This window comes from Halichoeres trimaculatus, unplaced genomic scaffold (assembly GCF_033239565.1).
Source record: "Halichoeres trimaculatus isolate MK-OKI-2021-1 unplaced genomic scaffold, fHalTri1.1 fHalTri1_scaffold_20, whole genome shotgun sequence".
In the NCBI taxonomy this organism is placed as follows: Eukaryota; Metazoa; Chordata; class Actinopteri; order Labriformes; family Labridae; genus Halichoeres; species Halichoeres trimaculatus.
The window spans coordinates 28,468,525-28,491,413 of record NW_027437198.1 but is presented as its reverse complement, the minus strand read 5'-3'; the positions used below and the strand labels follow the sequence as shown (position 1 = coordinate 28,491,413).

The 22,889-nt window shown below is 47.0% G+C and overlaps 1 protein-coding gene across 3 annotated transcripts in view; it reads left to right on the top strand.

Annotated features, from left to right (window-relative positions):
* clec16a (C-type lectin domain containing 16A) overlaps positions 1 to 21,440 on the top strand; it is a 37,622-nt gene extending 16,182 nt beyond the window's left edge. Inside the window, exons 10-23 of one of the 3 annotated variants that reach the window (XM_074697248.1) lie at positions 478 to 724; positions 2,029 to 2,140; positions 2,218 to 2,318; positions 2,448 to 2,567; positions 2,666 to 2,775; positions 4,732 to 4,776; positions 10,257 to 10,307; positions 10,409 to 10,537; positions 11,017 to 11,137; positions 17,169 to 17,320; positions 17,513 to 17,717; positions 17,919 to 18,089; positions 18,447 to 18,584; positions 20,385 to 21,440. In XM_074697248.1, coding sequence (XP_074553349.1) covers positions 478 to 724; positions 2,029 to 2,140; positions 2,218 to 2,318; positions 2,448 to 2,567; positions 2,666 to 2,775; positions 4,732 to 4,776; positions 10,257 to 10,307; positions 10,409 to 10,537; positions 11,017 to 11,137; positions 17,169 to 17,320; positions 17,513 to 17,717; positions 17,919 to 18,089; positions 18,447 to 18,584; positions 20,385 to 20,956 — 2,274 coding nt within the window. In that variant the 3' untranslated portion in view covers positions 20,957 to 21,440. Of the gene's footprint in view, positions 1 to 477; positions 785 to 2,028; positions 2,141 to 2,217; positions 2,319 to 2,447; positions 2,568 to 2,665; positions 2,776 to 4,731; positions 4,777 to 10,256; positions 10,308 to 10,408; positions 10,538 to 11,016; positions 11,138 to 17,168; positions 17,321 to 17,512; positions 17,718 to 17,918; positions 18,090 to 18,446; positions 18,585 to 20,384 lie in introns of all 3 variants that reach the window. The other 2 variants (XM_074697247.1, XM_074697249.1) reach the window with 2 other exon arrangements.
* Positions 21,441 to 22,889: the final 1,449 nt, after the last annotated feature.

Sequence of the window (22,889 nt, the reverse complement as noted above, 5' to 3'; positions counted from 1 at the left end):
GTGTGTGTGTGTGTGTGTGTGTGTGTGTGTGTGTGTGTGTGTGTGTGTGTGTGTGTGTGTGTGTGTGTGTGTGTGTGTGTGTGTGTGTGTGAGTGTGATGAACACACTCCAGTTATGTAATGATTCTCTTGTGAATGCAGTTTTTTGCGTGTCTCCTCTCACACACAGAAACGTTTCCTCTCCTCAGACGTTAAAAACAGGTTTTCGTGTTTTGGAAAAAGTCGTTTGAGGTGTATCTTAGATTTAAAGTCTGACCCATGTCCCTTTCTAACATGGGGGGGGGGGGGGGGTTTATGATCTGTGCTGCAGACAGTTTTCACAGGGAGCTCCTGATGTTTTGGCTTCATCTTTGGTGAGCTGTAGCGCTGTCCATCGTTACAGTCGTTGACCCTGACATCTCACTGAGTTGATAAAGTCATTACTCTGTTTTCCCTCTGACCCCCCCGTCTCTGATTCCTCTCTGTCCCCCCCCCTCAGGTGAGTGCAGGAGGTGTGCGGAGGTTCACCAAACCCCCAGAGTCCCTGGAGCGCTCCCTCGAGCTGTCCCGCCACCGAGGCCGCAAGAGAACCCAGAAGAGGCCGAACTATAAGAACCTGGGCGAGGAGGAGGACGAGGAGAGGGCTGGGGGAGGGGGAGGGGGAGGCGGCGGAGGGGAGGAAGGCTGGGACGACGACGGCCGAGGAGGAGAGCGGGAAGGAGGCCGCGAGAGGGAGAAGGGAAAAGGTACAGAGGGAGTAGGAGGGAGTTCAAAGGGAAGCAGAGCGAGTGGGGAGACGGCGGAAGGTGAGTGTGTGTCGCTGGACTCAGCTGATCAGCTGATCAGCTGATCAGCTGATCAGCTGATCAGCTGATCAGGACGTGTGTTTGAGTGTTTCCTTACTCCCATCACCCAGACACAGTCTGCCATGATGCACCCTGGGTATTCAGGAGCCGCCACAGCAGCAGCCCTCATCTCAAAACGAAGAGGGAGGAGCAAAAACTACAGCTCATCACAGCAGAGCTTCACGCTCTTAACGAGCTTCACGCTCTTAACGAGCTTCAGTTTAACGAGCCCGCCATGCTAACCGCTCAGGATTCAACATGCAGCTCATCCTGAGTCCACCAGGCGGTCCCTGACCCCAAGGTTTTGAGATGAGGTCTTCCTGTTGTCGCTGCTCCTCCTGTTTGGCACCTTTTCATTTCCTGTGGTTCCCAGTGTTACCACCGATCACATGACCAACCCAATCTCCATGGCAACCAACTCCATTTCCACGGTGACACACCATCCATGCTCCTCACCTGTCCGCCTGTCTCTCAACCCCGCTCTGTGTGTGTGTGTGTGTGTGTGTGTGTGTGTGTGTGTGTGTGTGCGTGCGTGTGTGTCGTCTGTGTGTGTGTGTGTGTGTGTGTGTGTGTGTGTGTGTGTGTGTGTGTGTGTGTGTGTGTGTGTGTGTGTGTGTGTCGTCTGTGTGTGTGACCATTTCACTCCTCTGAGGTGACCTCCTTCTCTCTGCTGATATAGGAAACAAGCTTTGTAATGTTTACTGCAGCCGGTCAGTCCAGCGTCAGGGGCTTTGGCTTCAGTTTTGGGAAGCCTGATGGTCGTCCATCTTTGGACAGGATGGCGTTATCACACAAAATGCATCATGGTCTGCAGAGAAGTCTCAAACATACATTTAAAAACGTGATCGATGAAAGTTATTCTGACCCAGGTGAAGTGATTTCCAGCAGAGATCGATCAGTAAAATCAATAAACTCATTGTTTTGTGACGAATCAGGGGAGAGAAGGAAGCTCCTCAGATCCAGATCATAAAGATTTAAAAAGATATTTTTATTTTTTTGAGTTTCCTGTGTGTTTGTGTCACGAGCGTGCTGTGAAAAAGATAAACTTCACATTTTTTGACGTTTATGCATGGAAGTACAAAGTCTGTGTTTGTGTGTGTGTGTGTGTGTGTGTGTGTGTGTGTGTGTGTGTGTGTGTGTGTGTGTGTGTGTGTGTGTGTGTGTGTGTGTGTGTGTGTGTGTGTGTGTGTGTGGGGCGCTCTCAGAGATAGAGATGGTGGTGATGGAGAAATGTAAGGTGACGGAGCTGACGGAGCAGAACATCACTGACGAGGAGAAGACGGCTGCAGCCACGCGCTCACAGACGCAGAGGAGCAGGTAGAGTCAGGCCGAGCCGTCAGCTCCTCAGAGGGAGTGATGAAGAGGAGGGCTGAAGGTGTCTCCTCTCTTTGCAGACCGTTTCTGGACATGGTGTACTGCGCTCTAGACTGCACTGACGACGACTACCACGCCCTGTTCGTCCTCTGCCTGCTGTACGCCGTGTCTCACAGCAAAGGTTTGTCTCCCTGACCCTGTGTCCATGTCGTTAGCGTGTCATCACAGACAGGATACCTGTTGCTCAGATATCTGTAACTGGGAGCTGAAACTAAACGCGGTGCTGATGATGATGATGGTGTGTCTGCAGGGATAAACCGGGACCTGCTGGAGCGTCTGCAGCTGCCGGTCCCCGACCAGGAGAGGAGCTCCTACAGCCTGGTTCTGGCAGAGCGGCTCATCAGGATCATGAACCAGGCAGCACAGCCAGGTGACCCTGACACGGGAAACACACGCCATCACCTTCCAAACGCCAACTCTACATCAGCTCATGTCTCGTGTCTCGTGTGTCTCTGTGTCTGTGTGCAGACGGTAAAGTGCGCCTGGCCACGCTGGAGCTGAGCTGCCTGCTGCTGAAGCAGTCCGTGCTGTCAGGAAACGACTGCATCATCAAAGACGTTCACCTGGCCTGTCTGGAGGTAAAACGCCATCAAACCTGCGTCCAACGCCACCACACAACCACCACCTCAGACAAACGAGTGTGTGCTGGATACATGTTCCTCTTTCTCCCTGCGTCACCTTCTCACCTCCTGAACCATCCTCACCCTCCCATACACTCCTCCTCCTCCTCCTTCCTGCTCAGAGACCTCCTCCTTCACAGCGTTTCTCTTTCTTCTCACCTGTTTCTGGGATTTTCTGATTTCTAGTTTTTATTTCCCTTTTCCTCCTCTCACCACGTTCAGAGGAACTCGTCGTCCTGGTTCTGATCTGTCTTTAGATTTCAGTCGGTTATTTTATCAGAAGGTAAAAACTGAAACCAGTTTCTGAATTCCCCTCCTGATGACGAGGAGGTGGCGTCGTTTCCCTGAGGGACTCCGTCATTTTGGAGGATTTCCAGGAATATTTATCTTTTGTTTCATTGTTTAAGTTGTTACGTCAGCTTGTAGCTCCGGCCTGTTGTTTTCAATCCAGAGCCAAAAAACTGACCTGACAAATTCAGTAACCGTATCACAGCCCTCTGCTCCTCCTCTGCTCCTCCTCCTCTCCTCCTCCCCTCCTCCTCTCCTCCTCCTCTCCTCCTGCTGAGAGGAAACCACCGGCTGGTCATGTTTCTAATCTCAGACGGTAAAATCAGCCGACACTTCCTGGTTTGGCGTGTTGGGTGTTGATCAGATGAGGCGTGGCGTGCTGACGGTTACAGTCAGAGCTCTGTCACTGTGATGCTGCAGCAGGAGGAGCAGCATCTCGCTCTGTGCAGCAGGAAACAGTGGAGGGTTAGAGGAAGCAACTTTTCATCAGAAAGGGCTGGATTAGAGTTTAACTCTGAATCATTGTCTCCCAGTGAACTCTGATATCAGCGTGTGTCACCGTTTCTCAGGAACAGCTGCTGAATTTAGACGAAGTGATGCTCAGGGATAGATTTTAATTCTTTTATAGGAAACACAAAGATCTCTGAAGCTCTCCTGACTCTGGACGAACACGCGTGAATCATGAAAGTTGTCTCACTGGCTGCGTGTTGGTGCTGTCATTAACTCTTTCATATTCAGAATATTAGCAACAACCTGCTAACACAGCCATGTAAACACCAACAACTAGTGCTGTCAGGCGATTAAAATAATCAATCTAATTAATTACAGGATTTGTAATTAATTAATCTAATTAATCACATTTTAATCTCATATCTGCTTAATTTTCAAAAAGGATGTGTGATTAAACAAGATGTGGACGGCAGTCTCACAAAAATCACTCTCTCCCCTGGTTTAAATCATTTTGCTGACGTCAGGTGTGATACATTCGGGGACCATCGGAAATTTGAAAATCTGACGAGAACACCACTTTTTCCAAGTCGGACAAACAGTTTGTAAATGCCAGACATTTGAAAATAAGTGCGTCTTTAAACGCCCCGCAGGTTTGGGATCCAGATTAATTTGCGTTAATTTTTATAACTCGTTAATTTGCGGTGTAATTAATCAATCTAATTAATGCGTTAAAATGACAGCTCTACCAACAACCCTTTTTAAAAACCTGAAAATGCCCCTGAGTTCCTCCTTTTCTAACCTGAGTGTCTGGTCATATCAGGAGATCCCCGTCCACAGGAACAGGAAGTCTGTGTTCTGCTCATGAATCCTGGTCTATGGAGGACAGGAAGTCTGTGCTGCTGCTGCTGTTGCCATGGAAACAGGGAGAGGAAGCTGAAGTGATGTGCAACAAACAGGAATAACTCTGTTTGTTCATGTTAAAGGGTCATTCCCAATGTTTCAGAAACAGGAGTATTGACTTGAACCTGAGTGATGACATCACATTAGCTTAGCGATTAGCAGCAGGGCTAACAGCAGCAGCTAACAGGCGAGCGCTTGGTGCTGAGACATGTTTGAAACGGCTCAGACTCTGGATCTGACGTTCACAGCGTCTCTCCTTCACCTCTCTGTTCGCAGGGCGCTCGAGAAGAAAGTCTGCACCTGCTGCGGCGATTCTACAAGGTGAGTGTTTGCACTGCACACACACACACACACACACACACACACACACACACACATTACTGCTGTCCGTTGAACTGTAGGACCTCAGAGCTGGGTGCTGACTCAGCAGCTCTGCGTCTGTCTGTGAACACCGTGTTTTGTTTCCTAAGCCCCACAATCCTTTGCTGTGGACTTTGCTCTCCGCTGCTCGCTGTGAGGGTTTCTCTCTTTTTAAAGGGAGCAGATTTTTACCCCAGGGTCAGGCTCAGGGGACTTTATTCGTCCTGTATTTGATCTTCAGTCAGTGAGATTACAACAACCAGAGAGACAGCAGAAACATGAAAACATGACGACGTTGAAGTGCTAAAGGTTTCACCAACAGCACCAGAAACAGTAAAAAATGACCTCTCACCTGTCGTTTGAGTTTCCCTTGAAGCCATCCACAGGACTTTTAGGACACGTTTCAGGAATCCTCACAAAACATCAAATTCCCACACGTTGGTGCAGACGAAGATCAGAGCCCCTGAAAACAAAACGTGTGGAAGCCAGAACCAAAAAAACTGGAGTGAAAAGTTAAACTCTGATTTTATTTCTCTGAACTCTGAGATAAAAGTCAGGACTTTGAGGAGTGGAAACGTCAGGAGGAACCGTAATCCTGGTCCACACAGAGGAGCCGTACCAGTCTGGATCAGCCAGTCTGGTCTGGTCAGTCAGACATCAGAGACAGGACTAAGACGAAGCCGTGAAACCAGATTTACTGTTCATCCTTTCTGTGTGGCTGCACTGAGAAAACTGAAATCTTATCAATCAATCTTATACTCGACCTGAGCCTCATTCACCTGATCAGTCCTGAAAGCGTCTTGTTTTGAGTTGTTTAAAGGGAACAACAACAAAATTTGCTGAAACTAGAAAAATGTTTAAATACAAGAAACTTTTCTTGTTTCATTTGCAGATTTTTTTAAACTTCCTACAGTAATTCAGGCCTCGATTTTATCTGTAAATAACTTGAAATGAGACATTTTTCTAGACTGCTCAGGTGAGTGTGGCTCATATTGAGTCTAAAAAAACATTTTCTACTGAAAATAAGACAAAAACACTTGATAAGATTCAGTTTTTGCAGTGTGTGAACTGTCCTGTCTGTCTTCTGTTTGATCCTCAAACTAAAACCTAAACCATGACCCCTGGTTTCCTGGTGGTCTGTTTGCTCAGATCATGTGATTTACAGCGTGTTTAAACCATAGTCTGTATAAAACATGGACATAGTCTCACCAACGTCACCCGTCTGTTTCTGAAACAGAAAATGAAGCAGATCGGCTATAGCGGCCATATTGGTAGTGGCAAGGGCTTCACCTACAGCCATAGGGCGCCTGTTGGTCACGTGACCCTGAGCTGTGCCTCTTATTGGGTGAGCTTGTGATCTTAATATCCTCTGAACGGCCGAGTTAGAAAAAACTTCACCCCCCGTACAGTGGGAGCTGGTAGTGAAATCATCGACTCAGACAGGAGACGTTTTTTGAACCAGGCTGTAAAAAGGTTAATTTCTGCTTTGAAAACAGATTTTTTTTGGCTTGGTGGGTTTGTGACTTCCTGTACTTCTGGAGCCAGCCTCAAGTGGACACTGGAGAAACAGCAGATTTTAGCTCTTCAGCATCGTCTCATATTCTCAGACCGGAGGTTGCTGCTTGGTTTAAACATGTTTAGTAAAATCCCCCTGTGTGAGGAGTTGGGGGGACCCCCGCTTCATGAAGAAACCTGAGTTTTTGTGGAGAAGTTTTCTGGGTTTTCCTGAAGCTTTGGTTTCCTGCGCTGGTTTGTCTTCATGTCGCTTTGTTTAGTTAAAGGAAACTTTCTTTGTTCGGTGTTTCTCTCTGCGTTTGATTGTCTCCATTATTCTTCTTTTTCCTGTAAAAGTCATTTTTAGATCCCCTCGCTCCACCCCCTCATCCTGACACAACATAAACACAAAGACAAACTGAGAGGTGTCAAATTAAAGCCTCAACCACAAACTGCACAACCAGTCTGACCCTGTTTGTCAGGGGATCTGGTTAATTCTGTTTATTCTGGCTCCTGTCTCTGGAGAGCTCAGAGAAATCATAGCAGGAGCATTTAGCTGTTCCTGGAACAATCAGAGAGACGGAGAGAGTCCAAACCAGAGATTCAGGAGATAAACAAAGGAAACAGGCTGAACAGAGAGAAGCTGAATCACCTGAAGGATCCTTACAGGACGACTGAAGTGTGTGTGTGTCAGAGTGTGTGTGTCACAGTGAATCCTCTGACTGTAACTGCTGCAGCTTCTCCTAAAGAGCTGTAGGTCAAAGTGAAAGCGCTGTGTTGTAAATAAAGCTGTTTATTCTGTTTGGTGGAGGAATGCTCTGAGTGCTTTCTCTTTCACTTTGAGCGTCTCTGGAAATCAGTCTGAGAGTCAGTCACAGCTCACTCTGTCCTTAAACATTAAAACACGTGAACACAGAGACTCAGGAAGCCGGGAAACAAACACAGCTCCTCCAACTCAACCTTTAAACAAAGAAGCCCTGAAACAGCAGATTCCAGGTCTGAGATAAGCTGAGATAACGACCTGCTCTCGCTGTTTTCACTTTCATTTTGACGACAGGAGGAGTTCGGTCACCTGTGTGTATCAGGGTAGTTAGACGGACACCTTCATAACCAGAGCGTGTCCAAACACGTCTCATCTCTTCAGCCTGTCAGGTTTTGACTTCCCCACGTTATTTCTTCAGATCCTGAAACACCTTTTGAGAATTCCCCTCAGGATTTCTAAGAAACGCCGTGTTTGGAAGAAAAAGCACATTCACAGGGTTTTAAAACGAAATCCAGAGTTTGTGTTTCAGAGGAAAGAAGAAGTGCTGGAGCTTGTGCTGCTCAGTGGAGAGGCTGTGGTTACCGTGACGAGCCCTGACAGGCCTCAGTGCTGACTGCAGCGTTAATGTAAAGAACATACGCAGCATCAGAAAGACAGACTCAGACGAGCTGTGTGAGACGTTCAGTTTCTGCTCTGTGTGCACAGAGGTTTGTTTATATCACACGTCTCTGCAGAGCAGCTCACAGAGCTCCACAGAGACACAGGCCAGAAAAACATGGTCAAGGAAACTATTACAACCAATGACAAATACACAACAAAAATAAAACACAGAAAAATGAAATAAAAAGGGAAAAAAGAGATTAATACAGATTTAAAGATGAAGCACAGAGTCTGAGTGCAGAGGAGTTACACAGTGAGTGAACATGAAGCGTCTCCAGGTCTGACGGTGATTGGCATCGACTGAAACTAATGATGAACTTTCACTAGGGCTGCAGCGATTAGTCGACATAATCGACATAATCGATAAAAATTTATCAACACAAATTTTAACAGTCGACGCGTGGTATTATTGTTTTCTTGTTGTTATCACATGGTGAAATCAAACACCAGGGGGTAATACTCATTTGTAACTTCAGCTCACAGCATGAGGTGCTGTGTTATTGGAGACTTTATGGGTAAAGATCACTAAGTTCATACGTGAGGAATATTGATGAGGAAAAGTCTCCACTCCCAGAGAGCGCTGTGCGCTGACGGAGGCTCTGCATCTCCGGCTTGGACAGCCTGACAGCTCCCGGAGTTTAGCGTCTGATAACCTGATTTAGAGAGTCTCCTTCACTCTCTGTTACAGACAGTTTTTCAGGATCTGAGCCACAAACTAGAGTCAAAACTCCCCGAACTTTAGAAAAGAGAGGACATTTATCTGAAGGAGCTCTCACTCTCAAGCTCACACTGCAGCGCTAACACTCAGCGGGAGGAGGAGGAGGAGGAGGAGTGAGCATGTAGAGAAAGGAAACTAAAGGCGTTGTCATGGAGAGCTGGGAGAGAGTCAGACGGATCATACAGAGAGCAAAGCCCCAATAAACAAATAAACATTAGAAAACAAGAACAAAGTCACTGATAAGAGGTCTGTCCAACACTGAACAACAACTTCATTTCCTGTTACCTGCTTCATTCAGTCTGAGATTTATTTATTTTTTGTATAGTACTTATATTTTTTATGTCATCATGAATGAAATAAAGACAAACAAACAAACAAACAAACAAACATGACACAGGGCTGACCAATCAGAGGAGAGAACCTAACTCTGGGTAAATGCAGTGAAAATGAAACACACAGGTTGAATTATAAAGGTCTGCACATTTTAAAGGTTGAAACACAAAATAACCGTGATTAATCGACTAATAGAAAAAAAAGTCGATAGATTAGTGGACTTTAAAAATAATCGTTAGTTGCAGCCCTATTGGACTGTCAGAGTAAACAGACTGGCCTTTTTATTTTTTATAGTTTTATTCTATGTTTTGCATTTTGCTGTGAAAAACAGTGTTGTTTAATAAACTCTGCTATGAGAGAGATGGTTTTGGCATTTATTTGGGAAACATTATGGTTTTGAAATAATTGAACAACAGAAAAATAATCATTAGACTAATCGTCCAATTAATCGTTAGATTAGTCGATTAATTGATTAAATAATTGTCCGATTAATCGTTTTGAAAATAATCGTTTACCCTCAGCCCTAGCTATCACTGAATGTGGCTCTAACAGTAGATTAAAGCAGTAAAACACAGGTAGAGGATCTCCACAACACACCTGGTCAGGGAGGTAACTTTACAAACAGCAGCGCAGCGTGGAAACAGATCACTGACTGACGTGAGGAGCACAGATCTGAGCTCCAGTAAAACCAACACGATGCACAGAGACGCTCACACAGACGCTCACAGAGACGCTCACAGAGACGCACGCTCACACAGACCCTCACAGAGACGCTCACACAGACGCTCACACAGACGCTCACACAGACGCTCACAGAGACGCTCACACAGACGCTCACAGAGACGCTCACACAGACGCTCACACAGACGCTCACACAGACGCTCACACAGACGCTCACACAGACGCTCACAGAGACGCTCACAGAGACGCTCACACAGACGCTCACACAGACGCTCACACAGACGCTCACAGAGACGCTCACACAGACGCTCACACAGACGCTCACAGAGACGCTCACACAGACGCTCACAGAGACGCTCACAGAGACGCTCACAGAGACGCTCACAGAGACGCTCACGGAGACGCTCACACAGACGCTCACACAGACGCTCACACAGACGCTCACAGAGACGCTCACACAGACGCTCACAGAGACGCTCACAGAGACGCTCACACAGACGCTCACACAGACGCTCACAGAGACGCTCACACAGACGCTCACACAGACGCTCACAGAGACGCTCACAGAGACGCTCACACAGACGCTCACAGAGACGCTCACACAGACGCTCACACAGACGCTCACACAGACGCTCACACAGACGCTCACAGAGACGCTCACAGAGACGCTCACAGAGACGCTCACAGAGACGCTCACACAGACGCTCACACAGACGCTCACAGAGACGCTCACACAGACGCTCACAGAGACGAAGTCTTTCCTCTGACGTGTGTTTCATTTCCTCGTCACAGGGAGAGGAGATCTTTCTGGACATGTTTGAAGACGAGTACAGGAGCATGACGGTGAGTCTCTCTGGTTGTTTGCTGTTTCTTTATTGCTGATGATGAATGAATGAATGTTTCCTGAGCTCACACGCTCACGCTCCTCTCTGCGTCTGCTGCAGAGTAAACCTCTGAACGTGGAGTATCTGATGATGGACGCCTCGGTGCTGCTGCCGCCCACTGGGACGCCTCTGACGGGCATCGACTTTGTGAAGAGGCTGCCCTGTGGGGACGTGGAGAAGACACGCAGGGTGTGTTAAACACACACACACACACGCACACACAGCTACAGATGGTTTCTGTAAATGTTTGTGTTTTCATCACGACTTCGCTCTGTCTGGCTGTAAAAGCTTTATTTTAATTTTATAATAATTTTATCAGCAAGTTGCCCTGAAAAAGTTGACTCATTCATTGATTGGAGCCAGGTTTCACAGATGGATCACTTTACTCTGACAGATAATTTTAATTAAAACAGTCTCTGACCTTTAGTAACACCTGTGGAGACCGCTCAGAGCAGGTGTGTGTGTGTTAGTGTCTCTGTGGTTTTGTTGCTGAGCCAGGAGCAACAGCTGAGCTGCAGAGAAATGAAACGCAGCGCCTGATCGGAGCGATGAGAGTTATTGGACAGATCCTCCTCAGATAAAGCTCTGCCCTCTCTCTCTGAGCTGCGTCTGCTCACTCACAGCCTCAGTCTCACACAGGAAGTGTAACTCTGAGTCTGTGTTCACAGGCCATCCGTGTCTTCTTCATGCTGAGGTCCTTATCGCTCCAGCTCCAGGGGGAACCTGAAACACAGCTGCCTCTGACCAGACCTGAAGACCTCATCAAGACGGACGACGTGTTAGACCTCAGTAAGACCCACAGACCCACAGACCCACAGACCCACAGACCCACAGACCCACTGTGACACTCAAAACCCAACAACAGGAGAGGCTGCAGGATGGTTCACCTGCTGAACTCCAGGTCATCTCTAACGTCATTGATCCCTAAGGATCTGTCCGTTTACAGTTTTCAGGTTTGCAGAAATCATGATCCATTCTGTGAAAGTTTTACAACTTGGTTCTTCACTTAAATTCAAACACCGTGTCTCATAGATCAGTCATCACCATGTTTCCTCTCACTGGGAGCCACTGGGAGTGATGGGACTCAGCCTCTGAGCCAGCTCTGCCTGCTTTTACTCTCCACACACACATTTACCCAGAGCTTGCTGATCTCTGATCCATTATTGATCCTCAAACCTCCTCAGAGTCAGAACATCTCACACGCTGTGATCCAGATCCTGGTGGATAGACACGTTTAAACAGAGACTGAGCACAGAAACTTCCATCTTTACATTAAGGCCGTATTCAGACCTGGACTGTGTGGTCCACTTTAAACGGACCAGGGTTCGTTTCCCACGCTGGTCCGGACTTTTCATGCAGGTGTGAATAGACACAAACGAACTCTGGTGCGGTTCGTGGTTCTCTGGTGCAGGTCTGAATACAAACCAAGGTCCATCTGAACTAACTACAGGATACATGCTCCTTTTGGGCCTATAGAGCCACCGTAACCTAACCGTCTTTGGTTCATACCTGATCCTCCGTCTTCTGTTTAGCCACGCTGTAGCTAGCATGTTGTGGGTCAGGACACGCAGAGCATAGCGCCTCCTTGCTGCGATCATTGGTCTTCCTGTTCCTAAATTGTAAACGGTGTTGTTAAGCTGCTTTGAAGGAGCTGCTCTTGAAACTGAAAATGATTTAGCAGCTCTAATAAGAGCACAAACACACACGTTTACCTCCATTTCCAGGTCTGTACTCTGTGTGCCGCCCTTTGTCAGTGCTGTCCAATGAGAGCACTGATCCTCACACACCTGGATGTGTTTACAGAATATAGTCCACTTGATAAAAGTACAATCTGAATACGAACCGCACCAAACGAAAAAAATAAAGTCTGCTTTTGGTCCGGACCAAACAAGTGGACCAGAGGACTTTCCAGCACACTGATGCTCACTCCTCAGGCTGATGAACACAGGTGTGCAGGTAATGTAACTGAAACTCTCATGTGGTGGCTCCAGCGTGCTGTGTGTGCACAGTGACGTGGAGAGGAGCGAGGATTCCCACACACACATCAACACTTCAGCTGTGCATGAAGAGAAGCTCTGTCTGCGTTTAACAACAGGTTAACAAACGACACCTTCAGCTGTGACGTCCTCATGCTGTTGACTGAAAGGTGTCGCCGTACCACAGAGCACAGCTCCTCTTCCTGTATCAGAGGAAAGTGAATCAGACTCTTGGAGCAGATAGTAACAGTTGTAAAAACTCTGCGCCTCTTTCTGTTTCATGTAATCTGGGGTGATGAACAGCGGCTGATAAAGCTTCTCAGAAATAACGAGGATTCAGAGATCAGCTCGTTAGCTTGTTTCAGTGATGACTGTACGCTGTGTGGTTACAGAGGGCTGGAGTGGATTTCAGTCTTATCAGTCCATCACTGAGGGCTGAGCTGAAGTTTGCTGCTTTTTGAACGTGCCGACCACCGTGACGTAATGATGATAACGCTTCATGGAGATGTAGTGGTTATGATGACATTTGTTTGATGTACAGCTGATTACTTTTTAAACCGTTTAAAGGAAAGTCTGTGGGAGATCATCAGCCCACTTTTGATTCTTCTATCTTCTTTTTTCTTATTCATCTTATTGCTTTAAAGGCTTTAACTTCAACTTTTTACTGACAGGGCTACCAGAAAAACAAAATGTAAGTCATTAATGTTGGTCTTAGGTTGGTTGGTCTGTCGGTCAGTCAGCTGGTTAGTGGGTTGGTTTGTCGGTCAGTTGTTTGAGTCTCTGACAAACAGACAAACCAACGAACTTTCTGATTAGTTAGTTGGTTTGCTGTTGGCCAGTTGGTTGGTTTGTGTGTTGGTAATTAGAAGGGTTGATTTGTCAGTCAGTTGCTTAGTTAATTGGTTGGTTTGTCAGTGGATCAGTTGGTTGGTTAGTTTAATGGTGTGGTGATTGATTCATCACTTGGTCTTGGTCAGTTGGTAATATGGTTGGTTGGTTGGTTGGTTGGTTGGTTGGTTGGTTGGTTGGTTGGTTGGTTGGTTGGTTTAAGGGTTGGTTGGTTTAAGGGTTGGTTGGTTGGTTTAAGGGATGGTTGGTTGGTTTAAGGGATGGTTGGTTGGTTGGTTGGTTGGTTGGTTGGTTGGTTTAAGGGTTGGTTGGTTGGTTTAAGGTTTGGTTGGTTGGTTTAAGGGATGGTTGGTTGGTTTAAGGGTTGGTTGGTTGGTTTAAGGGTTGGTTGGTTGGTTTAAGGTTTGGTTGGTTGGTTTAAGGGATGGTTGGTTGGTTTAAGGGTTGGTTGGTTGGTTTGAGAGTTGGTTGGTTGGTTGGTTGGTTGGTTGGTTGGTTGGTTGGTTGGTTGGTTGGTTGGTTGGTTTAAGGGTTGGTTTAAGAGTTGGTTGGTTGGTTGGTTGGTTGGTTGGTTGGTTGGTTGGTTGGTTGTTTGGTTAATTTGAGAGTTGGTTGGTTGGTTGGTGGCAGTGTTGGTTGGTTGATTGGTTGGTTGGTTGGTTGGTTGGTTGGTTGGTTTAGGCTTAGTTTGTTATGTGGCTCATTCATGTCTGTTTTGCACACACCTTCAGTTTTACCTGAAGTAATTCTTTTGAACAGTGTAGTTAATTTGCTGTTCAGTGATGTTTAAATTCAGTTGTAATTGTTTTCAAGGCAGATTATAAAAATTCTCAGAAGCTGACCACAAACTGAACCTCAGGTATTTTCTTGTTTCGGGGTTAATTGATCAGCCTTATCTCAGGAATCTGTTTCCAAACCCTTAAAAACACAGCTCTGTAAACCAGATGTCTCGCTGTGAGTTTACTCTCAGATCTGACGCCGTGGCTGAAACTGTGACTGATTCCTGACTCGATCATTGCCAGCTGATTCTGTATCAGATTCAGGTTCATCTCTCTGCCTTAGCTTCCTGTTACTCCCTGTGACTTCCTGTCACGTCAGATTCTAACTGATTTAGATCTGGATCAGTTTGGTAAACGTGTTGATCAGTCGTTCAGAAACCAGGTTCAGAGATAACTCCCCCTCTGAGTCTCCTCCGGTTTCTTTTTCTCTCCTCGGCTCAGACGGCGTCACTTTCATTCACAGCAGGTGTCTGACTCAGAGCCAGCTTCACAGTCATTGTGGGCAGAGAGGGTTTTTCCTCAGGTTTGGGGGGAATTGAACCTGCAACTTGTCACCCACAGACTCTTTTTTTCTGACCATCAGGCCGCCACAGCGTCCTGTGGGTAGAGTCAGCTTCAGCTTCAGCTTGAGTATTTAACAGCTGGATGTGATGTTTGTGAAAGTGAAGCTTCCTCCTGGAGCTCAAAGTGACGTCTGGTAAATTTATCACAGAGACGTTTTGGTTTGTTTTGTTTGTGGGTTTACAGACGCTCCATGGTAGAGGGATCTGTCAGTGCGGTCCAACAGGTCCGTCCAGTAAACTGCTCAAAGACAAACCGTCTGCTGCCCGTTGAACTGATTTTTATTAAAAACTTAATGAGTCAGAACAGCCCGGTATTTTTCAAAGTCTGAAATTTAAGGAAAACACTGAAACTTTTCAGTCCCTCATCAGATTTCCTGGATGCAAACTGGAGGTGAAATCATCCTGCTGCTGCTGTGGGGAAATCCTGACCTCTCATTTTACTCTCTGAGACCTTTAACCTATTTTTGTTTCTCATACGTCGATATTCCCTCTGCTCGACTTCCTCTGAACTGCGTGGAAGTGAATCTTAAAAAAACTCCTTGACTAATACGGAGAAACATAATGAAACCACGTCTGTTTCAGCTTCTGCTGCTTTGACACTCGTCTGTTTGGCAGAAAAACTTCAGGAACAAGTTTGAAATCCTCTTTTCTTTGTAATCTATGAAGCTTTTTACTCTTTCAGTCTCCACGGTGAATCAGAGATTGTTTCTCTCTTCACTAAAGAGCAAATCAGAGAGGAGAGGAACAACGTGCGCTCCAGGAAATCCACAATAATTCATCAGATTACCTGAAAACAGGGCTCAGACCATATGCTTTCCCCCTGATTTGATCCATCTACAGCAGGGGTGCCCGAGTTCTTTCCAGTGAAGGGCCAAAAACAAGTCAGGGCCAAAGCTAAACATTCATAAAATATTAAAAAATGAATATTCATACTAAATATGCCTGTAGAATAATTGTGCAAAATATGTACTCATATAATTAATTTTAAAAATGAAAACACTTTTTTTACTGTGTTTCACAGCATGAAGTTACTGAACATCCATATGGTACCAACAATATATATGTCTTTAAAGACATTTAGTGTAATATAACCTAAACAACATGGGATACAGCTTGCTCCTATGAAACCAAGTTAGTGCATGTTCCATCCTTTTAAAATAAGGAATAATAATAAAACTGGAAACCTGCTTGAGATTTTTTTCCCTATAAATTACTCCTGTATTTACATTAATACACAAAGATTATACTCTTTAAAAACAGCTACTTTCTGCCTACATATTAGGCATACTGCTGTGGGATTATTTCCTGTAGAAAACTACTCTTGTTCCTAACTGACGTGGCTAGCACCACCTTACTCACAATGCATCACAGTGTTAAGATGTGGTTAGGAGAGAAGTTGCAATGATAAATCAGTAATTGGTGAGTTTAGGCTGCTGGCAGTGGGGGAAAAAATAAAAAAATAAATAATAGTAATAATAATAATAATAATAAAAATAAAAATAAAAATGGAAATGAACAAATAAAAATTATTTACTAATTTTTATATATATATATATATATATATATATATATATATATATATATATATATGTATATATATATATATATATATATATATATATATATATATATATATATATATAAATATATATATATATAAATAAATATATATATATATATATATATATATATATATATATATATATATATATATATATATATATATATATATATATATATATATATATATAAATAAAATGTATAAAATAAAAATTCAAACATAGGCAGCTGGCTGGAAAAAAAAAAAAAATACTGGTGGGACCACTTTGGCCCAGGGGCCCCAAATTGGATAGCTCTGATCTACAGTTTTTGGGGTGGTGATTCATTTTTATTTAGTATATTATAGATAAATGATAAGTATAATATATTGGAATTCTTTGATATTTCCCATTTCTGCATTTTTAGTTCTCTTTTTTAAAACCAGTTCAAATGAAAAAGTTGAATGATGATGATGATGTTTACAGACTGCATCAGGAGCCATATTCCCACAGAAATTAACGTCACATGTCAGTCAGTTTTTAGGATTTATTCAGAAGACCTGACGTCTCCACTTTTTCCAACCCAGCTGATAAACAAAGACTGAAATAAAGGATTTAAATTTGGAAGAAAAAATTTTTTGAACAAAAAGTCACGTTTTAATTGTTGAACAAAAACATCTCTACACTTGTATACATTGATTTTTTTTAACACACTCCCCAGGTCACACACGTCAGGATCAGTGAGAATAAAAACTCAGATACTCTGAATATTATTATTCACTGGAAAGGTCATGAAGAGACCGTCAGAGAGGAGTCGGTCTGGGCTTCACCTCAGCGAGGTGTTGGTAGCTCACACTTAGAGCCGTCAGGGGCGGGGGATGTTTGAACCAGCAGCTGTGGTTTCAGACGGAGTCGTCATCAGACTCACTTTCTGATTCCTCTGCTGAGCTGAGGGCTCACAGATCTTTAGAGACGTCCTCTGTCTTTGGACAGTTTGAGACACAGCTTTGGGTCAACACCGGTCACCTGGTCCATCTAAAACCAGGTTTTTAGCTCAGACTGTGCAGAGTCAAACCAGGCTGAAAGTTTCTCTCTGACCCGTGTATTTCTCTCAGATAACAGCGACCTCATCGCCTGCATGGTGGTCAGCAAAGATGGCGGCCAGGCTCAGAGGTTCCTGGCGGTGGATGTGTACCAGATGAGTCTGGTCGAACCAGAAACCAAACGCCTCGGATGGGGGGTGGTCAAGTTTGCCGGCCTTCTGCAGGTCAGTCTGAGTGAACGCTCTTTTTCCTCTTTGTTTACCTTTAACAAACGTGGATCCTTTCACCTTGTGTTTTCTAACGTCACAGAGTTTCTCTTTTTCTTCGCTCACTCTGGTGTGGCTTGTTGATGTTTTCTGTCTAAGTCTCTGATTTTCTCTGACCTCCTCTCGTCTTCGCTCCTCGCCTCTCACCAGGACATGCAGGTGTCGGGCGTGGAAGACGACAGCAGAGCGTTGAACATCGTCATCCACAAACCCAGCTCCAACCCCCACGCCAAACCCCTCCCCATCCTGCAGGCCAACTTCATCTTCGCCGACCACATCCGCTGCATCATCGCCAAGCAGCGGCTCGCCAAGGGTCGCATCCAGGCGCGACGCATGAAGATGCAGAGGATCGCAGGTAAAGAGGGTTACGCCAGACTTCAGTGGTTTGAGTGAAGCAGCAGGAAAACCGTCAGGCTGTCAGGAATAATCAGAAAAGGATGAAAAGTGGATTGATTCAGCAGAAAACAGAATAAATCAGTGTTTCCTGTCTGTGTGTGTGTGTGTGTGTGTGTGTGTGTGTGTGTGTGTGTGTGTGTGTGTGTGTGTGTGTGAGCAGCTCTGTTGGACCTGCCCGTTCAGCCCAGCGCCTCAGAGGTTTTGGGTTTCGGTCAAACGGCCAACGCTTCGCCCAGCGGCCTTCCTTTCCGCTTCTACGAGCAGTCCAGACGAGCGCCCAACGACCCCACGGCCAACAGATCGGTGTTCGCCTCCGTGGATAAAGTCCCAGGTGACGCACAGACACACACAGTCCTCCTGTAACCACGACACACCGCCACGTCAGAGGAAAACCTCCAAACAAACACTGAACACTCCCGCTCAGAGAGTCTGATCGGTCCTTCCCTGACCCCTTTAGAGCCGTTGTTAAAACTCTGATCCTAAAACTCTGATCCTAAAACTCTGATCCTGAAACGCTGATCCTAAAACACTGATCCTAAAACGCTGATCCTAAAACCTGTAGACCGTTTCCTTCAGAGCACAGATGCTAATTTGATCCTGTGAATTGACCGAGCTCCATGCTAACACCTGTGTGTGTTTCTCCGTGTGTGTGTGTGTGTGTGTGTGTGTTCCTGTGCTCCTCCTCCAGGGTTTGCAGTGGCTCACTGTGTGTCCCAGCACAGCCCCTCCCCCCTCTCCTCCCCCTCGCCCCCCTCCAGTGGGAGTGGGAGCACAGGAAGATGTGACTCTGTCACCGCGAGCACAATCTCTGCTCAGAGCCCCTCAGGTAGCTCACACACAGGACAACACACACACACCAAACACACACACACACACACACACACACACACACACACAGCCCCACAGGTAGCTCACTCACAGGACACCACCTGAAACACACACACACACGGAAACAACAGGTGCTGAACATGTAAACACCTGAAACACACACTAACTAACTGAGTGAACCCACTGAGCAGAGTGAAGAGTTTCACTCTCACCTGTTCAGGTACCATCATGTCCCTCTGAGGACGGACTCCAGTCCCAGCCTGAGCTCCAGGCCTGTGTTTCCACCTCACTCTGACCCCGCTGTCTCTACCTGGGTCATGCATGGAACCTAAACCCCTTTCTCCTGTCTGAAGAGAGACCTGGACCAGGACCTGGACCAGGTCTCTGTGTGTGTAGATCACCCCCCTTACTGCAGCCAGTCTGCAGATCACCCTGATGAGGAGCACAGGCTGCTGCCCTGCTCAGTGGCTGCTGCCCTGCTCAGTGGCTGCTTAGCACCCAGCGTGTTTCTGAAATGAAGCTTTGCCTCCGTCTGCAGCTACGTGAACATGTGCAGACTGCACGCCATGCTCCCCTGGTTGATCTCAGGGATCGTTGCTGAGGGGGAGGAGCTAACATGTTGTCTGTTGTTAGAGGGTCAGTGTGTGGCAGCAGCCGGATGTCAGCGTGAACACACAGACCGTGGTTAGGATGAGCGTCAAGCGTTTCTGTGACCATGAATTCATGTTTCGATCAGACCCTGATGGTCACTCGCTGACAGTCAGTTGCTGACCCATAATTGCTGACATTCAGTCACTGATGGTCAGTTGCTGACAAACAGTTGCAAACAGAGAGTTGCTGACAGTCAATCACTGACATATAGTTGCTGACGGTCAGTTGCTTATGGTCAGTCACTGATGGTCAGTCGCTGATGGATAGTTGCTGACAGATAGTTGCTATTAGCCATTCGCTAATAGTAAGATGCTGACGGTCAGTCACTGACAGTCAGACACTGATAGTCAGATGCTGATAGTCAGACACTGACAGTCAGTCACTGATAGTCAGACGCTGATAGTCAGACACTGATAGTCAGACGCTGACCGTCAGTCACTGACAGTCGGTTGCTGTTAGTCAGACGCTGACAGTCAGTTGCTGATAGTCAGACGCTGATAGTCAGTTGCTGATTGTCAGATGCGGATGGTCAGCCACTGACAGTCAGACGCTGACAGTCAGTTGCTGATAGTCAGGCGCTGACAGTAGGATGCTGATAGTCAGGCGCTGAGAGTAGGATGCTGATAGTCAGGCGCTGACAGTCAGTTGCTTATAGTCAGACTCTGACAGTCAGTTGCTGATTGTCAGACGCTGATAGTCAGACGCTGATAGTCAGACGCTGATAGTCAGACGCTGATAGTCAGACGCTGATAGTCAATTGCTGATAGTCAGACGCTGATAGTCAGATGCTGACGGTCAGTCACTGAAAGTCGGATGCTGAGAGTCAGTCGCTGACAGTAGGATGCTGATAGTCAGATGCTGACAGTCAGTTGCTGATAGTCAGACGCTGATAGTCAGTTGCTGATTGTCAGATGCTGATGGTCAGCCACTGACAGTCAGACGCTGACAGTCAGTAGCTGATAGTCAGGCGCTGACAGTCAGTTGCTTATAGTCAGACTCTGACAGTCAGTTGCTGATTGTCGGATGCTGAGAGTCAGTCACTGACAGTCGGATGCTGATAGTCAGATGCTGATAGTCAGATGCTGACAGTCAGTTGCTGACAGTCAGTCGGAGCGTCCCTAACATTCTGTCCTCTGCCCTATCCTAGATGATGGCGCCTTTCTGGAGCACACTCCTCCCCCCTCCTCCTCAGGGGGAGAAGGAGGAGGTGGAGAAGTATCAGCGGTGCCCTCTGCCCCCCACCTGGCCCCGAGCCTGACCCCGGCCTCCCAGCCCACCATCTCCCTCCTGACCGACAGCTCCACGGACGCCCTCAGTGTGGAGTCGCTAACGCTGCTGCCCCCCACAGACACGCCCCACCTGCACCCCATCGCCAGCCTCATCTCCGCCACGCTGCCCCTCCAGAGACTGGGCGCCGCCATCGCTGAGGAGGAGGAGGAGGAGGAGAAGGATGGAGGAGGAGGAAAGGAGCAGCAGGAGGAGGAGGAGGAGGGGTCTCCACTGGATGAGACTGAGACTGACGCCACTATGAAAGAGGAAACCACGACCACGGAGCTGGTCACGCCCACAGATGACGCTCAGGAGGAGGAGCCTGGAGGGGAGGAGCCTGCAGAGGAGGACGCCACAGCCGAGGTCAACGCAGAGATAACGTCCACCACAGAGGAAGACGAGTCCACGGACAGACACACGGAGACACCAGAATCACCAGAGCTGGATTAACACACACTCATTCATGTTCATGCACTGAAACTGCTCACACACACACACACACACACACACACACACACACACACACACACACACACACACACACACACACACAGACGTTGGTTTATCCAGCCTGCAGGCGCTGTGTGTGACGTCTGAGGCTGAGGGTCTGAGGAATCTCATCGCTTGTGTTTGCACATACAGACAGACTCACAGGGGACGAGAGGGACCCCCAAGTCCTGAGGACCCCTGAGGACCCCGTAGGGCCCTGGGGACCCTGCAGACCTGGAGGACCCGAGGACGGCTGAAAGCACATTTCTGTTTCTCTGCACTTCAGTTTTTGTTTTTAAGCGTGTGTGTCGACACACAACCAGCAACGTTTTTACTCATTCTGATTGTTCTCACACACACACACACACACACACACACACACACACACACACATACACACACACACACACACACACACACACACACACACACACACACACACACACGCCACATGCTGCTGCTTCTGGTGCTGTGAGCTGTTTATCCACGCGTGAGCCTTGAAAAAAAAGACATGAGAGCTTCACATGAGAGTGTGTGTGTGTGTGTGTGTGTGTGTGTGTGTGTGTGTGTGTGTGTGTGTTCTGCTTTTGTTCAGCCCCGCCCTGCTCTCTGATTGGCTGACAGACGCTGTGTTAGGGGATCTGCAGGTCTCACACTCTGAACACACACGCCCCTCCACGCCGTGGATTCGTCCATCACAGGACGAGCGGATGAATCCGTGGCGTGAGCAGCAGCAGGCGGACTGAGGTCAGAGGTCACCTGACCACTCTGAAAACAGGTTCCTGTTGGTTCACAGGATCTGATGGAGTGTATCTGCATCTTTAGATCTGCGCTCCACGACCACGCCTCTGGGCTGAATGTATCGCTGCTCCTCAGACGCTGACCCCAGATCAGGAAGACATGAACGATGAACACGTGAACATGGTCTCTCGTTGGTTTCAGCCAGGTTGGAAATGCTGACTGAGCTTTAGATGATCCCAAACACGGGCAAAGAGGCGGAGCTAAAGCAGGCTATTAGCCTCTTAGCTAACTGCTAACATGTCCGTCACTGAGCTCTGCCTCAGGTGAAGCAAACTCACTTAAACTCTTTGATCCTGAACCAGGCTGTAAACACGTCTTTGTTTTACCATGAGAGTTAGTGACATCTCCACTGTTCAGACAGCCCCCAGTGGACACCTGAGGAACTGCAGCTGAACTTTTTTTTCTTATTTGAACACTCAAGGCTGCAGCTGGACCGATGATGGAGGCAGAAAGTCTGAAACGCTGACGAAGCAGGAAAGAGTCAGTTTCTGGAAGGTGAAGACCGTCAGAGACTCAGAGGGACAGAAACAGTTTAACTTCAGCTGCTCTGAGGTCAGCATCAGGGAGCAAACCCTCCTCCTCCTCCTCCTCCTCCTCCTCCTCCTCCTCCTCCTCCTCCCTGATCAGCTGAATAAAGCTTTACCAGCGCAATAATCTGAAGAGCTAACCATCGAGGGCGGAGAGGAATGTAACAGTCCCCTTATCTCTCAGAGCCGCCGTGTGATTGGGCCGTTTGAACGGCGCCGTGATGACCTCACAGCTTGATTTGTAGCTCTGAGGATCAAACCTGGACTCAGAGTCTTTAGGAAACACTTTGATTTTCCTGACGTTGATCCTGAAGGCGCCGCCTCTCCTCTCCAGCTCACTTCCTGTGCCATGTGCAGCTTCAGTCTTAACGCTCCACCGTTCTCATTTCTAACACTGTTCCCTCACAGACACGTTTCTAACGGGGAAACTCAGAGCAATACTGTTTTCTTTCTCTTGGTATTTCCATCTTGCTGCTGTAAACTGCAGAGGGATGATGGTGGTGAACACTGAAGAGGCTCGGGGCCGGCTGGAGGGCGCCGCCGCCGTCTGGGGCGTCTCCAAACGT